Source organism: Oncorhynchus kisutch, linkage group LG24 (genome assembly GCF_002021735.2).
Source record: "Oncorhynchus kisutch isolate 150728-3 linkage group LG24, Okis_V2, whole genome shotgun sequence".
Lineage (NCBI taxonomy): Eukaryota > Metazoa > Chordata > Actinopteri > Salmoniformes > Salmonidae > Oncorhynchus > Oncorhynchus kisutch.
Genome location: NC_034197.2, coordinates 22,817,654 through 22,840,310, shown reverse-complemented (window position 1 = coordinate 22,840,310; position 22,657 = coordinate 22,817,654). Strand labels below are relative to the sequence as shown.

Here is a 22,657-nt window from a genome sequence, read left to right as displayed (position 1 = left end):
TTTGGGTGTTTGGTGGTGGATGTGTCGTTCACATGATGCCTACATCAGCAGCCTACAACAGATAACAAACAGATCATCATCATCCCAAGATCTCTGGGCGCTCCCTCTCCTCCAAGAAACATGAGAATAGTCTGATAAATCGACGCGCACGCCAATCTCAGCGTCAGCACCAGCGCTCGTGCCCTGGCTATTTCTCGCATCTGTGCGCGTGCCTCACGCAGGTCTCTGGATCGTAGGTGATGATGGCGGTGGATGAGCAGCATCGCTGAGTTCGCTCCTCTGAGCTTTCTATGTTAATATAATTATAAAAACTATCGAATAATACAATTAGTCTCCTTGGTCTCCTAACCAGAGACGATGGGCAACGAAGGAAGCATCGAGGGAAGCGGACAACCCGGAGAACCGGGCTCCATCTCTATGGTTGGAGCTCCTGGTTCGTTTTCAGCACCGGGCTCTGGACAGCACATCAAGCCCGCCAATGGTGCTGTTGCCGGGGGAGGAATGGGTGGCGGACCGGGGATGAATAGGTAAGACCTGTTATAAGCAACGGTGCAGTTGATATCAAGTATCAAGAACAATTATAGATTTCATATCCTTATACACTTGACATTGCATACGATGCTTTATATTTCCTCGTTGTGTAGTGAAACGTTGCAGTTAGGCTTCGGCAGTTGGATTTGACAAGCTTTTACAATTTACTTGTTTTTTGCCTATCATGGGTTCGCAGTTGGGACGTGTCATTCATATCATATAATGCGAAATGGGTAGCATTTCCCCTCCATCAAGTGTAATGTAATTGGTAAAAAGTAAAACCATGAAATTATAGCGTTAGAGGACATGACCCTACACTGAATTATAGTTTATTTCGAGGTTGTCATAAAGGATGCTCGAGCTCCTCCGTTTCCGCATTGGTGTTTGCATGGGAGAAGCTATTGCTGCTATATGTGTGTGTAGCCTAGTAGTACGGCTATCTAAGACATTCATGTCAGTGTCGCCACTCTTTCGATAATGTTGTGCAAACGACATCATCTTCAGATGTTGTGGGTACCAGCTCGCAACAGTGTCGGGATGCTTTGCAGAATGACATTCATAAGCAATGAATAACAAACATTTAATTTAAAAAACCATCGAATTATCAGTCCTTTGATTATTTCGATTTTAACATTGTGTTGTAGAAAGACAGACATTTCTGGCATGATGATAATGTGTAGCCTAACCCAACATATCCATCATTATATAGCCTAATAGGCTAGACCAGGGGTTCTCAAAGTGTGGTCCATGGACCTCTTTCTCTCTGAATGTAACCGATTGGCCCAGGGTGGTGTAGGGCGTTTACATTTTTTTTTTGTGTGTGCATGTCTCAATGCAATCTGGATCTCTAAAGACAGCTATTTGAGAATTTAAGCTCTGTCAAATGGTATTCTGAAACGCAAGGCTTATCTAAGCCATGTCCTATGGGCCATACACATTATAATCATAACTCCCTCTACTAATCTGTCCAATAATGATGTATGCATGTTTCTAGGCAATGGTCTTGCTACTTTAGGCAATGGTCTTGCTACTTTAGGCAGTAGATATTATTGGACTATTGGAATGAATATCACTCTATTGGGGATTTTATCATTTTATTGTTGATGTTATCACTATTGGTGATGTTGGTGATTTTATCATTTTATTGTTGATGTTATCACTATTGGTGATGTTGGTGATTTTATCATTCTATTGGTGATGTTATCACTATTGGTGATGTTGCTGATTTTATCACTATTGGTGATGTTGCTGATTTTATCATTCTATTGGTGATGTTATCACTATTGGTGATGGTGTTTTTATCATTCTATTGGTGATGTTATCAATCACTATTGGTGATGTTGGTGATTTTATCATTCTATTGGTGATGTTATCACTATTGGTGATGTTGGTGATTTTTTCATTCTGTTTGTGATGTTATCACTATTGGTGATGTTATCACTATTGGTGATGGTGTTTTTATCATTCTATTGGTGATGTTATCAATCACTATTGGTGATGTTGGTGATTTTATCAATCACTATTGGTGATGTTGGTGATTTTATCATTCTATTAGTGATGTTATCACTATTGGTGATGGTGTTTTTATCATTCTATTGGTGATGTTATCACTATTGGTGATGTTGGTGATTTTATCATTCTATTGGTGATGTTATCACTATTGGTGATGTTGGTGATTTTTTCATTCTGTTTGTGATGTTATCACTATTGGTGATGTTGCTGATTTTATCATGATGTTGGTAATTTTATCATTCTATTGGTGATGTTATCACTATTGATGATGTTGGTGATTTTATAATTATATTGGTGATGTTATCACTATTGGTGATGTTGGTAATTTTATCATTCTATTGGTTATGTTATCACTATTGGTGATGTTATCACTATTGGTGATGTTGGTGATTTTATCATTCTATTGGTGATGTTATCACTATTGGTGATGTTGGTAATTTTATCATTCTATTGGTTATGTTATCACTATTGGTGATCTTATCACTCTATTGTTGGATTAGCCAAATCAAAAATGTTATATTTGCAATATTCATGTTTAGATTTTTCAATATTCATATATTAGTGTAAGAAAATTGTTATTGAAATCAAAATTTGACTCCTGTTTCCGAGTAGGCGGGGAATCTTCATATGACAAGCATCAACCATTTTTCCTTCATAGCCCATACAAATAGCCCTAAACCTCATGGAGTCTTAACGTAGGCCTGGGTAAGGCCAAAATGTCACAAATGTTCCAACTCTTAGGAATTATTTCTCAATTCTGCTTTAAGATACAAATGCCAAATATACGTCAGCAATCCTTCCTCCAAAGTACCCTTCTATGTATTACATTTCGTGAAAATTCCCCAAATCATGGCCCTGTTTTGTTCTAGTTTCATTCGAAATCACCCTTATGTCACCTTCGTCTAGTCTTGTCATAACATTAAATGGACTACAAACAAACTACAAATCACAGTGACTCTGGCTGTTCTTGGTAATAAGTAGGCTTACTCAGTCTGTGTTGAGATGAGGTGTGCATCTTATCACGCTACCGTGCTTTTGTGAGAACAGACGCTGGGAGACGGAGAAGCAAGTGAGTGAATATTTAATAAATAATGGACATGAAACAAAACAAGGACAGCGTCTGGATAAGGGGAACAAAACTACGTTAATGCTGACACGGGGAAGAAACTGAGGAAGTGACAGATATAAGGGAGGCAATCACTGGTAATAGAGTCCAGGTGAGTCCCATGAAGTGCTGATGCGTGTAACAATGGTGATAGGTGTGCATAATGATGGACCGGGGAGCGGGAGCAGTCGTGACAGCTTTTGCATTTGTAAGGATGTAGGCCTGAAGGTTTTAATCACAATATGTTTCTTAGATTTGCATGCATGGGCCCCAATTACCATGTTCATTATGACTGACACATAGATCAAATGTGTGTATGTGTGTCAATAAACAAATCCCTCCCTTAAAATAGCATCCCCTCCACTGCTCTATTAAAGCAGATATCTGAGCATCTAACCGATTGCTGCAGCTGTACATAGTCCATCTGTAAATAGCCCACCCAATCTACCTACCTCATCCCTATACTGTTTTTATTTACTTTTCTGCTCTTTTGCCCACCAGTATCTCTACTTGCACATCATCATCTGCTCATTTATCACTCCAGTGTTAATCTGCTAAATTGCCTAAATTGGCCTATTTATTGCCTAACTCCACACGCCTTTTGCACACACTGAATATAGACTTTCTTTTTTTCTACTGTGTCATTGACTTGTTTATTGTGTTATTGGCTTGTTTATTGTTTACTCCATGTGTAACTCTGTGTTGTTGTCTGTGTCACACTGCTTTGCTTTATCTTGGCCAGGTCGCAGTTGCAAATGAGAACTTGTTCTCAAGTAGCCTACCTTGTTAAATAATTGTTAAATAAAAAACAATTTAAAAGTCCTTGTGGCTCCCAGTGGTTGAGCTTGGTCCTTGTCTTAGTCATTGAAAAGGGTTTTTAAATAGTTGTGTGTGTGTGTGTGTGTGTCAGTGCCTTTAAATGCTTACCCAGCTGTTACAACTACCTGCGTTGAAACAGCAACCTTCATGGAGTGTTCGATGGTGTTGGTTGTCTCTAACTGATTGTCCATGACCAGAGACACCATACTCATGACCTTAGTTTTGTCCTGGATGGTTCTTCCCACAAAGCTAAAAAGGGATTTGTACCTTCTTGACTTGATTGGATTTATAGGCACTTTTTGTAATATAGCCTGTCTGCTCAGCTCTGACCTGTCTACCAGCATCCATCTGCAGGGGCCACAGGTGTCAGAGTCTCATACTCTGACTGCCAAACATGAATGATGAGAGAACATGCCAACCTCTACCATTTCTGACCCAGTCAGGGCAGCAGCACTTAAATTCCACAGATTTTCCTCAACATGACTCCTAAGTTAACAGTAGCCTGCTGTGATGATTTGTTCAGAGATGGGTATTATTCACAGTCAATAGTCCCATCCTTTTCAATTGGTTTGTTATGGCACATTAAACAGGCACTGTGGTGTCCTATTTCCGTCACTATGGTTTATTGCCCAAGAACAGCTTCTGCTTTTTATTCATACCCTTTCTATCTACAGTGAGTGAAAGCTGTGACCTCACAACCCATATGTCACTCAGCTTACCTTTTCTAAGAACTGCACTGCACCCATGGCAATTTAGAAGCTGCAGAGTTTTGCAGACAAAAACACAAATATTGTACTGTTTTATCACCATGAATTTAAGTAACTGTATTTTCCATTCAGGAATGATTCCAAAGGTTTGGTCTAGGACTGTTACGGTGACCGTATTACCACCACACCGGCGGTCACCAGTCATGACTGCAGTCAAATTCCACTTGACCGTTTAGTCACGGTAACTAGGCTTCTCCAGGCTTTGATGCTGCTGATGGTCATTAGTAGCCAACCAAATTTGATAACGGCCTGGTACTCAGCACTCTATTGTCCTTCAAACACTTCATGAGAACCTATGAGCTCATGTTGCGCAACATTTCTATAGGCTATGAAATTGTGAGAAAACAGATCGATGGCCTCTATTAAAAAGAGTAGGATCCCATTAGCTTTCTATAGGCTAGGTCTACTATATTTATCAACTTTCCTAATATTAAGCACATTGCTTTGCTTTACAACAGGAGTATAGCCTACAGTACCTGGCTGGCATGAAAGTGAACAACAGGAAAAGTGTCCTCCATTCGCTATTTAAGTGCATAGATGACATGTATTTTTTATCCCATGTTCCAAGACAGCTGCATGATAATGGTTCATTCTTAATCAAAACTAATTTCACACGTTTTTTTTATTTAAATGTTTTTATTTATTTATTTATTTCACCTTTAATAAACCAGGTAGGTTAGTTGAGAACAAGTTCTAATTTACAACTGCGACCTGGCAAAGATAAAGAAAAGCAGTGCGACACAAACAACAACACAGAGTTACACATGGAATAAACAAACATACAATCAATAACACAACAGAAAAAAAGTATATATACAGTGTGTCCAAATGAGGTGAGATAAGGAAGGTAAGGCAATAAATAGGCCATAGTGGCAAAATAATTACAATTTAGCAATTAAACACTGGAGTGATAGATGTGCAGAAGATGACTGTGCAAGTAGAGATACTTGGGTGCAAAAGAGCACACACAAAATAACAGTATGGGGCTGAGGATAGTTGGATGGGCTATTTACAGATGGGCTATGCACAGGTGCAGTGATCTGTGAGCTGCTCTGACAGCTGGTGCTTAAAGATAGTGAGGGAGATATGAGTCTCCAGCTTCAGTGATTTTTGCAATTCGTTCCAGTCATTGGCAGCAGAGAACTGGAAGGAAAGGCGGCCAAAGAAGGAATTGACTTTGGGGGTGACCAGTGAAATATAAAGCTGGAGGGCGTGCTACGGGTTGGTGCTGCTATGGTGACCAGTGAGCTGAGATAAGGCGGAGATTCACCTAGTAAAGACTTATAGATGACCTGGAGCCAATGGGTTTGGAGACAAATATGAAGCGAGGGCCAGCCAACGAGAACATACAGGTCGCAGTGGTGGGTAGTATATGGGGCTTTGGTGACAAAATGGATGGCACTGTTATAGACTGCATTCAATTTGCTGAGTAGAGTGTTGGAGGCTATTTTGTAAATAGGGTCGGTAGGATGAGGGTATGTTTGGCAGGATGAGTGAAGGCTGCTTTGTTGCAAAACAGGAACACAATTCTAGATTTAATTTTGGATTGGAGATGCTTAATGTGAGTCTGGAAGGAGAGTTTACAGTCTAACCAGACACCTAGGTATTTGTAGATGTCCACATATTCTAAGTCAGAACCGTCCAGAGTAGTGATGCTAGACGGGCGGGCAGGTGCTGGTAGCGATTGGTTGAAGAGCATGCATTTAGTTTTACTAGCGTTTAAGAGCAGTTGGAGGCCATGGAAGGAGAGTTGTATGGCGTTGAAGCTCGTCTGGAGGTTAGTTAACACAGTGTCCAAAGAAGGGCCAGATGTATACAGAATGGTATCGTCTGCGTAGAGGTGGATCAAAGAATCACATGCAGCAAGAGCGACATCATTGATGTATACAGAGAAAAGAGTCGGCCCGAGAATTGAACCCTGTGGCACCCCCATAGAGACTGCCAGAGGTCCGGACAACAGGCCCTCCAATATGTGAAGACAACATTAAATTAAGAAAGGCTAATATTGTCAACTATCAGACCAATTACTTGTGAATGATGTATTATAACTTGTGAATGATACCCAACGTGTGCAATAAGGCAAATAATAGTGCATGTCTTATTTTTGCAACTTTTTCAAATCATAGTTGCACACCTCATATAGCCTAGCCCATAGTCCTATACAGTGCAAGTTTGGTACCGCCAAGACTCTTCCTAGAACTAGGAAAAGGAACATGACAGCCCGCTTAGAGTTTGCTAAAAGCCACCTAAAGGGCTCTCAGACCATGAGAAACAAGATTCTCTGGTCTGATGAAATCAATATTGAACCTTTTGGCCCGAATGCCAAGTGTCACGTCTGGAGGAAACCAGACACCACTGATTACCTGACCTATACCATCCCTACGGTAAAACATGGTGGTGGCAGCATCATGTTGTGGGGAAGTTTTTCAGGGGAAGGGACTGGGAGACTAGTCAGGGTCGAAGGAAAGATGAATGAAGGAAAGTACAGAGAGATCCTTGATGAAAACTTTCTCCAGAGCTCTCAGGACCTCAGACTGGGGTGAAGGTTCATCTTCCAACAGGATAACGAGCCTAAGAACACAGCCAAGACAAAGCAGGAGTGGCGTCAGGACAAATATCAATGTCCTTAAGTGGGCCAACCAGAGCTTGGACTTGAACCCGATCAAACATCTCTGGAGAGACCTGAAAATAGATGTCCAGCGACGCTCCCCATCCAACCTGACAGAGCTTTGGAGGATCTGCAGAGAAGAATGGGAATTTGCAAACATTTCTAAAAACCTGTTTTTGCTTTGTCATTATGGGGTATTTTGTCAATTTTATTGGTCACATACACGTGTTTAGCAGATGTTATTGCGTGTGTAACGAAATGCTTGTGTTTTTAGCTCAAACAGTGCAGTAATATCTAACAATTTCACAACAATACATACAAATGTAAAGCAAAGGAATGGAATTAAGAATATATAAATATTTGGACGAGCAATGTCAGAGCGGCACAGACTAAGATACAGTAGAATAGAATATGGGATGAGATGAGTAATGCAAAATATTTAAACATTATTATTAAAGTAACTATTATTCTGTTATTGAAGTGGCCCGTGAATTCAAGTCTATGTATATAGGGCAGAAGCCTCTAATGTGCTAGTGATGGCTGTTTAACAGTCTGATAGCCTTGAGATAGAAGCTGTTTTTCAGTCTCTCAGTCCCAGCTTTGATGCACCTGTACTGACCTCGCCTTCTGGATGATAGCGGGGTGAACAGGCAGTGGCTCGGGTGGTTATTGTCCTTAATGATCTTTTTGGCCTTCGGGTGCTGTAGGTGTCCTGGAGGGAAGGTAGTTTGCCCCCGGTGATGCGTTGGGTAGACCGCACCACCCTCTGGAGAGTCCTGCGGTTGCGGGCGATGCAGTTGCCAACAGGCGGTGAAATAGCCCAACAGGATGCTCTCAATTGTGTATCTGTAAATGTTTGTGAGGGTTTTAGGTGACTAACCAAATTTCCCCTGCCTCCTGAGGTTGAAAAGACGCTGTTGTGCCTTCACCACACTGTGTGGGTGGACCATTTCTGATTCTGTCAAGGCTCAGGAGAAGACAGTTTTGAAGTAACAAAAGTTTATTACAAAACAGGGAGGCAGGCAAGCGACATGTCAAGGGCAGGCCGAGGTCAGTAGTCCAGAGCAGAGTCCAAAAGGTCCAAATGGCATGCAGGCTCAGGGCAGGAAGAGGTCAGTAATCCAGGGTGGTGTGGCAAGGTACAGAACGACAGGCAGACTCAGAGTCAGGGCTGGCAGAATGGTCAAAAACCGTGAAAGCTAGAAAACAGGAACTAGAGCCAGAAAGGAGCACAAGAAAAAACACTGGTAGGCTTGACTAAACAAAACAAACTGGCAACAGACAAACAGAGAACACAGGTATAAATACACTGGGAATAATGAGGAAGATGGGCAACACTTGGAGGGGGGTGGAGACAAGCACAAAGATAGGTGAAACAGATCAGGGTGTGACAGTTTCAGTGTGTGTATATTGATGAGGGGATTTTTTAAAATACATTTTTGAATAAGGCAGTAACATAACAAATAACTTATTTAAATTAAGCACATTAATTTGCTTTACAACCAGCGTAGAGCCTAACTGGCATACATACAGTTGAAGTCGGAAGTTTACATACACCTTAGCCAAATACATTTAATCTCAGTTTTTCACAATTCCTGACATTTAAACCTAGTAAAAAACCCTTGTGTTAGGTCAGTTAGGATCACCACTTTATTTTAAGAATGTGAAATGTCAGAATAATAGAAGAGAGTTTCATTTATTTCAGCTTCAATTTCTTTCATCACATTCCCAGTGGGTCAGAAGTTTACACACTCAATTAGTATTTGGTAGTATTACCTTTAAATTGTTTTACTTGGGTCAAACGTTTCAGGTGGCCTTCCACAAGATTCCCACAATAAGTTGGGTGAATTTTGGCCCATTCCTCCTGACAGAGCTGGTGTAACTGAGTCAGGTCTGTAGGCCTCCTTGCTCGCACACGCTTTTTCAGTTCTGCCCACAAATATTCTATGGGCTTGAGGTCAGGGCTTTGTGATGGCCACTCCAATACCTTGACTTTGTTGTCCTTAAGCCATTTGGAAGACCCATTTGCGACCAAGCTTTAACTTCCTGACTGATGTCTGGAGATGTTGCTTCAATATATTCACATCATTTTCCTTGCTCATGATGCCATATATTTTGTGAAGGGCACCAGTCCCTCCTGCATCAAAGCACCCCCACAACATGATGCTGCCACCCCGGTTGGGATTGTGTTCAGCTTGCAAGCCTCCCCCTTTTTCCTCCAAATATAACAATGGTCATTATGGCCAAACAGTTCTATTTTTGTTTCATCAGTCCAGAGGACATTTCTCCAAAAAGTACTATCTTTGTCCCTATGTACAGTTGCAAACCTTAGTCTGGCTTTTTTAATGGTGGTTTTGGAGCAGTGGCTTCTTCCTTGTTGACCGGCCTTTCAGGTTCTGTCGATATAGGACTCGTTTTACTGTGGATATAGATACTTTTGTACCCGTTTCCTCCAGCATCTTCACAAGGTCATTTGCTGTTGTTCTGGGATTGATTTGCACTTCGCACCAACGTATGTTCATCTCTAGGAGACAGAACACGTCTCCTTCCTGAGTGGTATGACGGCTGCATGGTCCCATGGTGTTTATACTTGCGTAGTATTGTTTGTACAGATGAACATGGTACCTTCAGGCATTTGGAAATGCCAGGATGAACCAGACTTGTGGAGGTCTACAGTTTTTTTCAGAGCTATTGGCTGATTTCTTTTGATTTTCCCATGATGTCAAGCAAAGAGGCACCGAGTAGGTAGGCCTTGAAATCCATCCACAGGTACACCTCTAATTGATTCAAATGATATCAATTAGCCTATCAGAAGCTTCTAAAGCCATGACATCATTTTCTGGAATTTTCCAAGCTGTTTAAAGGCACAATCAACTTAGTGCATGTAAACTTCTGACCCACTGGACTTGTGATACAGTGACTTATAAGTTAAATAATCTGTCTGTAAACAATTGTTGGAAAAATGACTTGTCATGCACAAAGTAGATGTCCTAACCCATTTGTCAAAACTATAGTTTGTTTACAAGACATTTGTGGAGTGGTTGAAAAACGATTTTTAATGACTCCAACCTAAGTTGGTGTTAACTTCCGACTTCAACTGTAGGCAGTGCGCAAGTTTCATAATTTTCACCATAAAATGCACCTTTATGATAAAAGCATTACATACATAATCGCATTTGTGGTCACTTTTGAGAACAGTGTCTTCTCGCTATTTGATTGCATTTTGGAACATTTGCGCTTATAGCCTACTGCCGTGTGCACATTGCTAGTGAAGAAGTAGCCTAATAGTTCAACATTTTAAGCTAAACGTTCTGATCTGTTGCATCTGCCTCATTCCTTTTACCTTTTTTTTGATGCAAGTAATTGTAGTAGTTTGGGATCTATCGCATCCCACAACTGTCACAGAGTATGTTTGAATATTTATTTCTCACTCAGAATAGAAAAAGGTCAACTTTGTACTATGAGGGATAGTAGATTGACATAGGCTAGTGCTTTTGCTGTTGGTTAAGTCTACTCATCTTGTTGGCTGACAAAAAGTAGTCTAAATGTGAACAGTTCTAACATCTTCAATATACTCCTCGGAATTCAATAAGTGGGACGCTGCAGTTGTGTTCCTGATGTGTTTGTCTTCACTTGTAGCCTAATTCTTAGCTGAGATGCCTGTGAGAAGGATCCGATCACATGACAGGCATTGGCTAATAAGAATTGAGATATCTGAGCGAGCCATGTGTGTGAGATGTGCTTCAGAGCATGGCAGCCAGGAGAAGGGAATTATAATTATATAATTATTCATTCCAAGCGCACAACGGCCACTTTGCCCACACAAGGGGGATGCTGCCTGGAAATTTGAGGACTGGTGAGAATATTATCAAGTGCTTGTCAAAGTGTGTGCAGCCTGCACAAGAAACAAATCAGAGCTCATGCCTTTTATTTAACTTCATTCAAAATCAATAGAGCCGCATCATGCTGCCTTAGAATGTATTAAAATCAAAACATATAACCCAACGTTTGTATCACAACTAAAGTTGCATAAATATCTCTAAATGAAGCATATAGGAGGACCTATTTCTTTGTTAACCACTCAACACAGAATAGCCGCATGAGTGCACTTCCTTGGAAATAGTTTGGAGAAAATATCCTTTCTATTTTATTCAGCTATGTTCAATTGTATTTTTCATACTATAAAATAAGAAACAATTATTCCACACATTTCTAAGCAAATCTTGTCTGCTAAATGAACTAATGTAGCCCACAGCCATATGGCATAGCCACATCAGGACCTAATATAAGGACAACTCAGAGTATGCTATTCTGTTCTTCTGAAATAGACTACATTTTCTTGATATCATGTTTCTTTAGACCTGTCTAAATGAAATAATGGATTTATTGTGATGGTGTAGACGATATTAAATGGATTTATTCGACTTTTTTAAATGTTGATGTTCCAAAGGTCTGCATCACTGGCTTGTAGGCTATGCGTTGGAAGCCAGGAATTGTGTGTTTATGTTAATTAACGGTCAATTACAGTGAGACCGGCAGTTATTTGCTTGACAATAACCGGCTGACAGAATTTCATGACCGCCACAGCCTTAGTTTGGTGATATATTTTTTTTCTGCTTTCTGATTGGTTGGTTTGATTGGCTTAAACCACTCCCTCTTTCATCACACAAATCATGCTGGATTCCTTCACCCCAATTCCCATAAACAATCTGTGTACCCCAGAACTGTGGGTCGCTGTAGAAGGCGAATCCTCGGACTCCTTCCCTTTTCTCCGCCTTGTTTTTTCCACTCAGATCTGAAAAGGATAGATGTTGTAAACAGAATGGTAATACCTTCACTATCCCTCTGGTTAGACTAATTACATCAGTGAGATCATTTTCTGCGTAATTAGAATAGCTACACATTTAGATTGGGGCCTTCAGGAGGCTAGTCAACGAGAGCAGAGAGAAGGGAGTGAATGAGTGGTCTGATTTGAATGAATCAGGTCCTTCCCACTGGGCAAAGACGTCATTTCAATGTCTATTTTTGATTTACATTTGGCTTGAGTTGTCAACTAACGTGAAATGAAAAATTTCAGGTAATTTGATTTAGGTAAAAATGTGGGTAAAAAAAAGAAGGAAATTCCCTCACATTGATGACTTTTTGCAAATCCAATCAAATCAAATGTATTTATATAGCCCTTCGTACATCAGCTAATATCTCAAAGTGCTGTACAGAAACCCAGCCTAAAACCCCAAACAGCAAGCAATGCAGGTGATGCAGGCACCCACACCACAATCAGTTTTCCACGTTGATTTAACATCATCACATTGAATTTTGTAGTTGAATTTATGTGGAAACAATGTTGATTCAACCAATTTTTGCCCAGTGGGTTGATTGTAGGGTGTGAGTGTGATGCTGCTGCTGCCTACTACTGGGCTGGTAGTAGTGCACTACAGAGGGTGGATGGTACTGTAGCAGGGCACTACAGAGGGTGGATGGTAGCAGTGCACTAAAGAGGGTGGCTAAATGGGAGGCGGAAGGAAAACCGACTCATTACTGTGTTCATTAAGCAAGCTTTTGTATCAAGTCTGGGACTGCTCTCCTGCTCTTCGTTTATCTGAGGCTTGGAGAATGAGAGAGGCTTGCCTATTGTCGGAGAGACAAAGAGAAAGGATTTAGGTTTTATTTTAAGCCGAAAGGACATGTGTCTCCTTTGCTTCTCTGTTGTTCTGTAGCCGTCATCTCAAAGTTAATTTTTCCTGGTTGATTTAATTATGTTGAGGCGCAGAGTGGTGATTGCAGTCCGACCGACGCCTGTCTCAATGTGATAATTAGTGAAGAACTGTTTCTATCATACAGGAAGTGGAGACAAATGTGTGTCATATCCATGGTTATCATGTCCATATACTGCACATCTTTGTCAAACATAGATTTGAGAGATTCTATCCCATAAAGATCAACATGCTTTTTTAAATACTGTTTCTTGATCATTGCTTTCAGTGACTGTAAAACATGATGTGAATTAAATATTATTACTATATTAATAATAGATAATGGTGAGGAGTTAGTTGTTATACCAGGCTGCACTCTAAGAAACACTGCTGCTCTAAATGAGTCTCCTCCCTTTCCTCTCCTTTCTTTTCCTGTCATACCACTTCCACTCAATTTCTTCAATTCACTCTGGAATCACTAGTACATTGACACTTAAGACCGAATACATAAACATTAACAGTGTTAAAAGCACTCCTCCCTCGCACTCAGTTTTTCTGTACGCACTGCAAAACACTTGTCATTGTCATGGGCAGCCTCTGTTCACAGTTCTTACACCAGTTTGCCAAAGCTTTTGTTCAACTCTGTTAAATCATTGGTTCAGAGAAGGCTTCTCCAGCTCAGTAATAGAGACTGCTGTCCAGTATCAGTTAGGTAACTCCAGTCCTCTGGGGGCCTGATCCGTGTCACACTTTAGCCGCCACTATAGCTAACTCCAATAATCAACTAACAATGGTCTTCAGTTTAGAATGCAATTAGTTTAATCAGGTGTGTTAGCTAGGGATATGGGAAAACGTGTGACACCAATCTGGCCCCTTGAGGACCAGAATAATCTATCAATCTGTATTATGTCCTGACTGTTGACACACACTGGGAAAAGTCTAAACGGAATCCTTGGGATGTCCCAACTGACATCACCCATTGAAGTTGTAATTGAAAACGGTTAAGGTTAGGGTTATGGTTTGGTCAGGGTTATGGTAATGGTATAGGTTAGAGACGTCCAAATGATCCCTTATAGCACTAACCCACACACTGGATGTGAGAGGTTCCAACTGCATTTTCTTATTAATATTTGGTTTCATAGCGTTCGCACATTTTGTTTGTGCATGCCGCCACCTACAGTGCGGTAGGGTGTTATCGATCATGTTGTATTTTGTCAAAAATAAAAAAGGAAGGAGAAAAGGAAAGAAATTGTACCACCAGCTAGCCCTCCACCCCATCCCACTAGTTTGACCCAAACTAACCCTCCACCTATATACCACCCCATCCCAAAACTTTGACCCTAACTAACCCTCCACCAGTGGAGGCTCCTCAGAGGAGGAAGAGGACCATCCTCCTCAGTAATTTCATAAAATGTAAAATGATAAAACATTTGAAAATATATCCTTTTTAGATAAAACTATTCTAAATATAATCACGTCACCAAATAATTGATTAAAACACAGTATTATGCAAAGAAGGTCTACAGTAGCCTCAACAGCACTCTGTAGGGTAGCACCATGGTGTAGCCGGAGGACAGCTAGCTTCTGTCCTCCTCTGGGTACATTGATGTCAATACAAAACCTAGGAGGCTCATGGTTCTCACTCCCTTCCATAGACTTACACAGTAATTATGACAACTTCCGGAGGACGTCCTCCAGCATATCAGAGCTCTTGCAGCATGAACTGACATGTTGTCCACCCAATCAAATGATCAGAGAATGAATCTAGTACGGAAAGCATAAGCTACAGCTAGCTAGCACTGCAGTGTATAAAATGTGGTGAGTTGTTGACTCCAAGAGAGAGAAAGACAATAGTTGAACAAATTCATTGCTTCCAAAATTAAGGAGAGGCTTTTTTTCCACTTTCAGTTTCACTTAGTTAGCTAGCAAATGCAGGTAGCTAGTTTAGCCTACTGAAACACCCTGCTCAAACAGAGGGATGCTATGTTAGCCAGCTGGTTATGACTTTCCAAGACAACACTGGAACTCTTCCAAGTCAAGGTAAGCTTTTGGTATTACTCATTTATTGCCACTGGGGCCGCTGGTGTAACTACTAAACTGCTAACTGAGTATACATGGTAAAGTTACTGCATGATTGTAGCAGGTTCACTAACACGCTAGTTCTATTAGCTATGCTGACCAGCATGTTACTTTAGCTAATATGGTGACAACGATGTAGGCTGTGTGTAGCTGTTTGTTTTGGAAAGGTTATTTCGTCTGGTCACATACAGTTGATGTGTTGTGCGTTGAAGTCCACAAGCGAAGGGAAGAGGTGAGAGTAGGAGAGCGCATGGATGCGAGAAGGAATACATGGCTGCTATGAAAGTGAACTGTGTTTACGCGTGATCAGGGGTGTATTCATTCCGCCAATACTGTTGAAAGATTTTCTAAAACAGAAGCAAATGGAACAAAACGGGGAAAAACATACCTGAATTTGTACAATAGAAACTCTCGTTTGCAACTGTTTGACAATTGATTACACCCTATGTCAGCTAGATGCGAGGCGGTACTGAATGTCACTGTCTGTCACCTCAAATTTGTCTCTCGACCTGTGTACACCTACGTTGCAAACTTTCATTTATAGGCTCGGTTGTAGCAACCTCATGATGGGTATAATTTTAGAATCATGTAGTAGCCTAAACCTATCGCTGTTACATTGAACTGGGTGAATGGAATATGAATGAGAGTCATCCAATATGCTGTAATCGTCCTCCCTCATCTTAAACGGCACTAACTGCCACTGCCCTCCACCCATCCCACTACTTTGACCCTAACTGATCCTACACCTACAGTATAAGTCAAAAGTTTGGACACACCTACTCATTCCAGGGTTTTTCTTTATTTTTACTATTTTCTACATTGTAGGGTTGGTATACAGAAAATAGCCCTATTTGGTAAAATACCAAGTCCATATTATGTCAAGAACATCTCAAATAAGCAAAGAGAAACGACAGTCCATCAGTACTTTAAGACATGAAGGTCAGTCAATCCGGAAAATTTCAAGAACTCTTCAAGTGCAGTTGCAAAAACCATCATGCACTATGATGGAACAGGCAAAGGAAGACTTCCCTTTTTATGAGGAAAGGAAGACCCAGAGTAACCTCTGCTGCAGACGCTAAGTTTATTAGAGTTACCAGCCTTAGAAATGGGCAATTACCTGCACCTCAGATTGCAGCCCAAATAAATGCTTCACAGAGTTCAAGTAATAGACACATCTTAATGTCAACTGTTCAGAGACTGCGTGAAATCAGGCCTTCATGGTCAAATTGCTGCAAAGAAACCACTACTAAAGGACACCAATAAGAAGAAGAGACTTGCTTGAGCCAAGAAACACGAGCAATGGATATTAGACCTGTGGAAATCTGTCCTTTGGTCTGATAAGTCCAAATTGGAGATTTTTGGTTCCAACTGCCGTGTCTGTCTGAGACTCAGAGTAGGTGAACAGATGATCTCTGCATGTGTGGTTCCCACGTGAAGCATGGAGGAGGATGTGTGATGGGGTGGGGGTGCTTTGCTGGTGACACTGGCTGTGATTTATTTAGAATTCAAGGCACACTTAACCAGCAAAGCTACCACAGCATTCTGCAGCGATATGCCATCACATCTGGTTTGCGCTAGTTGGACTATAATTTGTTTTTCAACAGGACAATGACCCAAAACACACCTCCAGGCTGTGTAAGGGCGATTTGACCAAGAATGAGAGTGATGGAGTGCTGCATCAGATGACCTGGCCTCCACAATCATCCGACTTCAACCCAATTGAGATGGTTTGGGATGAGTTGGACCGCAGAGTGAAGGAAAAGCAGCCAACAAGTGCTCAGCATATGTGGGAACTCCTTCAAGACTGTTGGAAAAGCTTTCCAGCTGAAGCTGGTTGAGAGAATTCCAAGAGTCTGCAAAGCTGTCATCAAGGCAAAGAGTGGCTACTTTGAATAATATACAATATAAGATGTATTTTGATTTGTTTAACGCATTTTTGGTTACTACATGATTCCATAGGTGTTATTTCATCATTGTGATGTCTTCACTATTATTCTACAATGTAGAAAATAGTAAAAATAAAGAAAACCCTGGAATGAGTAGGTGTCCAAACTGTTGAAAGGTAATGTGTATATAACCCCACCCCACTACTTTGACCCTAACTAACCCTCCATCTATATACCACCCCATCCCATTACTTTGACCCCAACTAACCCTCCATCTATATACCACCCTATTCCATTACTTTGACCCCAACTAACCCTCCATCTATATACCACCCCATCCCATTACTTTGACCCTAACTAACCCTCCATCTATATACCACCCCATCCCATTACATTGACCCTAACTGATCCTACACCAGGCCGACAGCATGGGAGGACGGGACTCTTTCGCTGAACACATCTCGTAACTCTTCTGCAGTAAAACTCAAACACCCAAGTACTTCTCTGCAGATGCCACCACAACATTTATTTTCTATAAATGACGTTCTATTTCTGCGGTACAGTTGATAAACATGGCAATGAACGCTAAGATGCCAACCTTATGAAGCACAAATGCATATCACTCTGTATTTGCCTAGCTCTACTGTTCACCCTTGACCCATAATCCTCTACTGTTTTTACTGCCTCAGCATACTGCACCTTCTGTTCGACACTGACCCTGGCAACCTCAACCTGTCTCTCTTGCACTGGGCACTTCTGATCCCCAGCAACATGGGCACCCCCACAATTGACACACACGGTCTCTTCCACCAATAATATACATTTCTTTGACCCATGCCCTCCTGATCACTTGTCACATCTCTGAAGCTCCCTCCTACAGACTGCTGCAACATGACCAGAAGCTTGGCATCTAAGCAGAGTGCTCCCGAGTGGCGCAGCGGTCTAAGGCACTGCAGCTCAGTGCAAGAGGCGTCACTGCAGTCTCTGGTTCGTATCCAGGCTGCATCACATCCGGCTGTGATTGGGAGTCCCATAAGGCGGTGCACAGTTGTCTGGGTTTGGCTGGAGTAGACAATCATTGTAAATTTAAAAAAGTGTTCTTAATTGATTTGCCTTGATAAATTAAAGCACATTAGTGGGTTTGGCACAAAAGCTTTCACAGGATAGCTGACATATATCCTAACTTGACTTTATCAGGTAAAAACTCAAAAAGGACAGACAGTGTCTTCTCAGTTCCGCCACCGGGTCCTGCTTCGCATCAAATAGTTGGCATCACAGACACAGGGAATCTTCAATTTCAGTTGCTCCACCTCAACACTTGAGGCAAAGTGCCTGCTTCCTCTGGACAAAATAAACACAGAAAACACAAAGGCTACTTCACTGATTTAACAGTCCTCAACTTCTTTTTTACTCAGCCTGAGACTACATATGGATCAGCCAAAAGGCAGGGATCCACTTTCTCCAAAAATGTCACTCCCACAGGCCCAAAATGATCCTTTACATGACCATCGGGGCAAGGCTCAGACTCTGAGGTCTTCACCACACCTGCAACCACAGGTAATTCATCCTCACTCTCATCAGGTTCAATTTCTAAGCCATCAGACAGCAGAATATGATTTGTACTTGGTGCCATTCGTCCTCAACACACATCTTCCCACTGCACTTGGCTCTTCTCCTTCACTGGCCATAACCACGTCTATCCGTTCACCACGCTCATGCCGCTCTTTCATTCGCTGTATTCATTGCAGAAAATGAACTAATCTACTTTCTCCAATATCATCCTTCTGTTCCTTAGAACCATTGACTAGTCTGGCTATCTCTGGCCTCTCAATGCTCCCAAAATGTGCCACATTTGTCAGCCCGGTCTCCTCCTTGTGGTCTATTGTCGCCACCTCAATCCAATTGCATTAAGGGACAGGAATGGGTGTTTGGCTAAGAGCAGCCCTTAGAGAATGATAGAGGCGTCTAGTGTCCAAAAGGCCGTATTAGCATGGGCAGCGCCATTGAGGGCATCTACCATTTTAATGTAGTCAACTGGGTGGGACTTCCAACTTCATTGGCTGATACCTGTTGGTGATCCTGTTAGAGTCATGTCCAACCCTGGTCATCAGGAGGGATCAGCCAATCATGAAGAAGAAAATGTACTACTTCAAAATGGATACTGCCTTAATGGCGCTGCCCGTGCTGTCATAGGCACTATAATTGCACAGATACAAAGATGAGTCCACTATCTATTTCTATGGAGCAGCCCCATCTGATCATGCCATATTAACTATATGGCATGCAAGTAATAATATAAAGGTCTGTTATTCATGCTATTGGACAGGTGCTCCTCCCCACCACACACTGTGGGTCGACCAAAGTTAAGAGAACTTCCAGCGGCCCCAGTGGCAATAAATGAGTAAATGAGTAATACCAAAAGCTTACCATGACTTGGAAGAGTTCCAATGTTGTGTTGGAAAGAATCATTTATTCTAGGGACAAAATTGACTACAAAGTGTATATAAGATCATTTTCATAATTTTCGTCCAATACTGATTTATGAGATTTATTATGATAGAAAAAATATGAATGGAACAAAGGGCACCGTAACATTCTTCCTAAGGTTCTGTTTATTTCAATCCTGCCCACAGTTGGCAGCCCTCAAGTAATCATTCATTCTGAGCACAGCTGTAATGCTGATCGTAATTCGTAATAATTTAGTTTGACATTTCATATCCATATGTGGCTAGTTTTAAGGACCATCACAATAGGACATTATTTTAAAACGTCAATAGCTCCAAATTTCAATGACTTCAAAACCTCAAACCAACTATAAATTGTATAAATTCATATAGAAATATGGAAGCATTTAATGAGGCAACTAAAAGGTGTGCAACATAAAAACATTGTACCAATTACATTGTGATATTTATTGAAGGTCCCTAATTAGCCCCCCAGATATTCAAAGTCAAACCAACTTTGCCACAGTAGCAAACCGGCCGGCTGAAGCTAATTGGCAAAATAAGTTGGCTGGCTTGCTAGCTAGTCTAGGCTAATTCCAGACAAGACCTGGTTTGACTGTTTCAAGTTATCTAGAAGGGTGAGTGACTGTAAATGTGCACTGTTTTGTCAGAGTGAAAGTATAAACGCTTCCCATGTTCGAACACACACACACACGAGACATCTACATCAAAGCACGCCTCCAAAACCCAAATCATCTTCTTCAGTCACATTTCATATTGAGGAGAATTAAAACCGAGACTAAATCAGGAAGTTCAGTCCACCTTTAAAGAGGTTCACTGTAAGCCCATACGTGGCTGCCATTTATTATAGCCCCGCTGAACCTCGATAAGTGTCCAAGATTGAGAAAGCACTTTTGTGAAAAGTGAAATTTTGCTGAAATGAGAAGCTCTGAGGTAAATCTATTTATATCTCCTGCCCCATTTAGTTCTGTTCTCAGCCGGAGCATATCAAATTAATCCCTTTATTACACATAGCATGAAATAGCCTGCTCGCTGAAGCAAAGGGGATGGGGAAATATTTAAATATGAGGAGCAAGGGGCAGATTTGTTTCACCATGATTCAGAAAATGTTTCATATAAAAGTATGTTGTTTGTTTAGTGTGTGTTGTAGAAGCACTGCTGGGTCCAAGGGAGAAGGTGACAGGTTTAGGAACAGAGGATAATGGTTTGTGTGTAATGTGTGTGTGTGTATTGGGGATTATGTGGACGGATTTGGAGGTTGGTAAAACATCAGACAGCAAAAAAGGACTGAAAAAGATGCCACATTATGTTGTCATTTCTCTGCAGCGAAGGAAGGACGTATAGTATGACATTTTCCATTTGCCAGCTCCCAGCATGCAAGACACGCACACACATGGACACACACACTGATAGCCTGAGGGTTACAGTGTTCCTTTTCTTCCAGAAACACACACAGGTCCAATGAAGGAATAAACTCACGCTACACATTAATGACTACTGAAGGGCCTTGGAGACGGGAAAGAAGGATGAGGTCAAGTTCAGAGGTAAATGGCTGTGTGTGTGTGTGTAAAGGGGGATTTGGGTTGAAATTGTAAAGATGAAAGAAGGTTCCAGGAACCACTATTCATCCCCCTCCCTCCCTTCCTCCCTCGTTTATTTACTTTAATTTGTCTTTCCATGGAGGTCACTACAAATTCAGATGCTACCTTAATGAACACCCCGACTTCTCCACTTGACAGCGATTGCCCGACACTCCGATTGCTGCAATGACTTACACCGTCATGGCAACTCGGACACTCAATAGTTTGTGGCACCAGGGTTGCAGGTTTGAATCCTGCATGGGCCTTACCTGCCATACTGACTATACAGTGGGATGGCTATCAGGCCCATCATATTCACTCTAAGTCAAGAATACAACAATACATTTGACTAAACATTGACATGTGTAACCTAACTAGTCTTAGGGAACAGCATTCATAGATACTGTATGTTCCATTCATGGGTGCGTTCCATTACCTTTTCATTTTGTTGTCTCAGTCTGTCCTGATGCCTTTACCAGACAAGTATTTACTCTCAAGCTGTTGAAAATAAAATCAGCACTGAATCTTTAATATTAAACAGATGACGTTGTTCTCAAGGGGAACTACAGGCTACAATACAAAGCGCTTTATGTTGGAGCACATCAAAGTAGAAGACTAGAGTTGTGGTGGGCTAGCGAGAAGCTAAAAGACATGTACAGCACAGCCATTATAGCTCAGCATGGGGGCGGATGAAACGGAAAACATACATGGGATCAACAAATAAAGATGGATTTACATTAGAATTACCTTATCTATATGTTAATTTGTTTCCTTTCATTGCAAAACACCTTATAGCTATAGTTCACTGTATAGTGCAATTAAGGTACAGCTACGTCTGCATTTTACCTCTTGTAAGTAGGCTTAGATCCAGTACAACTATTTGTACCTATACATCTTTTTGTAAAAATCCTTAAATTGTTCATTTGGTTTGACAGTGGTTTGTCAGACGATGAGACATCCCGAAAATCGGTCTTCTCCTGAAAACATTGGTAGGATCCAAACGGAAAGAGGAGACTGTAACCAACATGGTGGTGTTCTCACGTTTTTCTCTCTCTAAAGCCTAATTCTATATTTTATCATGTAAAAATATATATTTTTGGGGATACCTAAAGGGGTCCTAAAATTCCAACTCACATAGCTAAATTATCCATGGTATGACTATCTTAAAACAATTCCATATGTTAGCTTAGTGACCCCCCCCACACACACACACACACACACACACACACACGTGTTTAGGCTTGGTCTACCACAAGGCTCCAGCATTGTTCAGCAAGGGCAGAGAGACCCAGCACAGAATGTTAAGTGAATGGGAACGCTGAGATTAATTGAAAAAAAACCTTGAGAGAAAAAATGATTACCTACATGTGTATACCCATTTATTCAGCTCTTCAAGCGTATTTGAACTGATAATAATTTCAATTAAAGAGGACAGAGGAATTGGAGGGGAAGTTTCAGCCTTTCAGATTCAGTTGTAATTGTTTGGCAGATGAGACTGTGCACAGCTACTCTCAGTGAGAGCATGGCTAGCTCCACAAAAAATGGTATTTAGGGAACTATAGCAACTGCAGCCAACTCCACATGTATGCCACACAAAGGGAGTATCTATATG

At 41.2% G+C, this 22,657-nt stretch overlaps 1 protein-coding gene across 1 annotated transcript in view; it reads left to right on the top strand.

Moving 5' to 3' along the window:
* Nucleotides 1-252: 252 nt before the first annotated feature.
* The window catches only part of LOC109869714 (protein bassoon), a 182,719-nt gene continuing 160,314 nt past the window's right edge, over nt 253-22,657 (top strand). Inside the window, exon 1 of the mRNA XM_031804218.1 lies at nt 253-527. Coding sequence (XP_031660078.1) covers nt 358-527 — 170 coding nt within the window. The 5' untranslated portion in view covers nt 253-357. The remainder of the gene's footprint in view (nt 528-22,657) is intronic.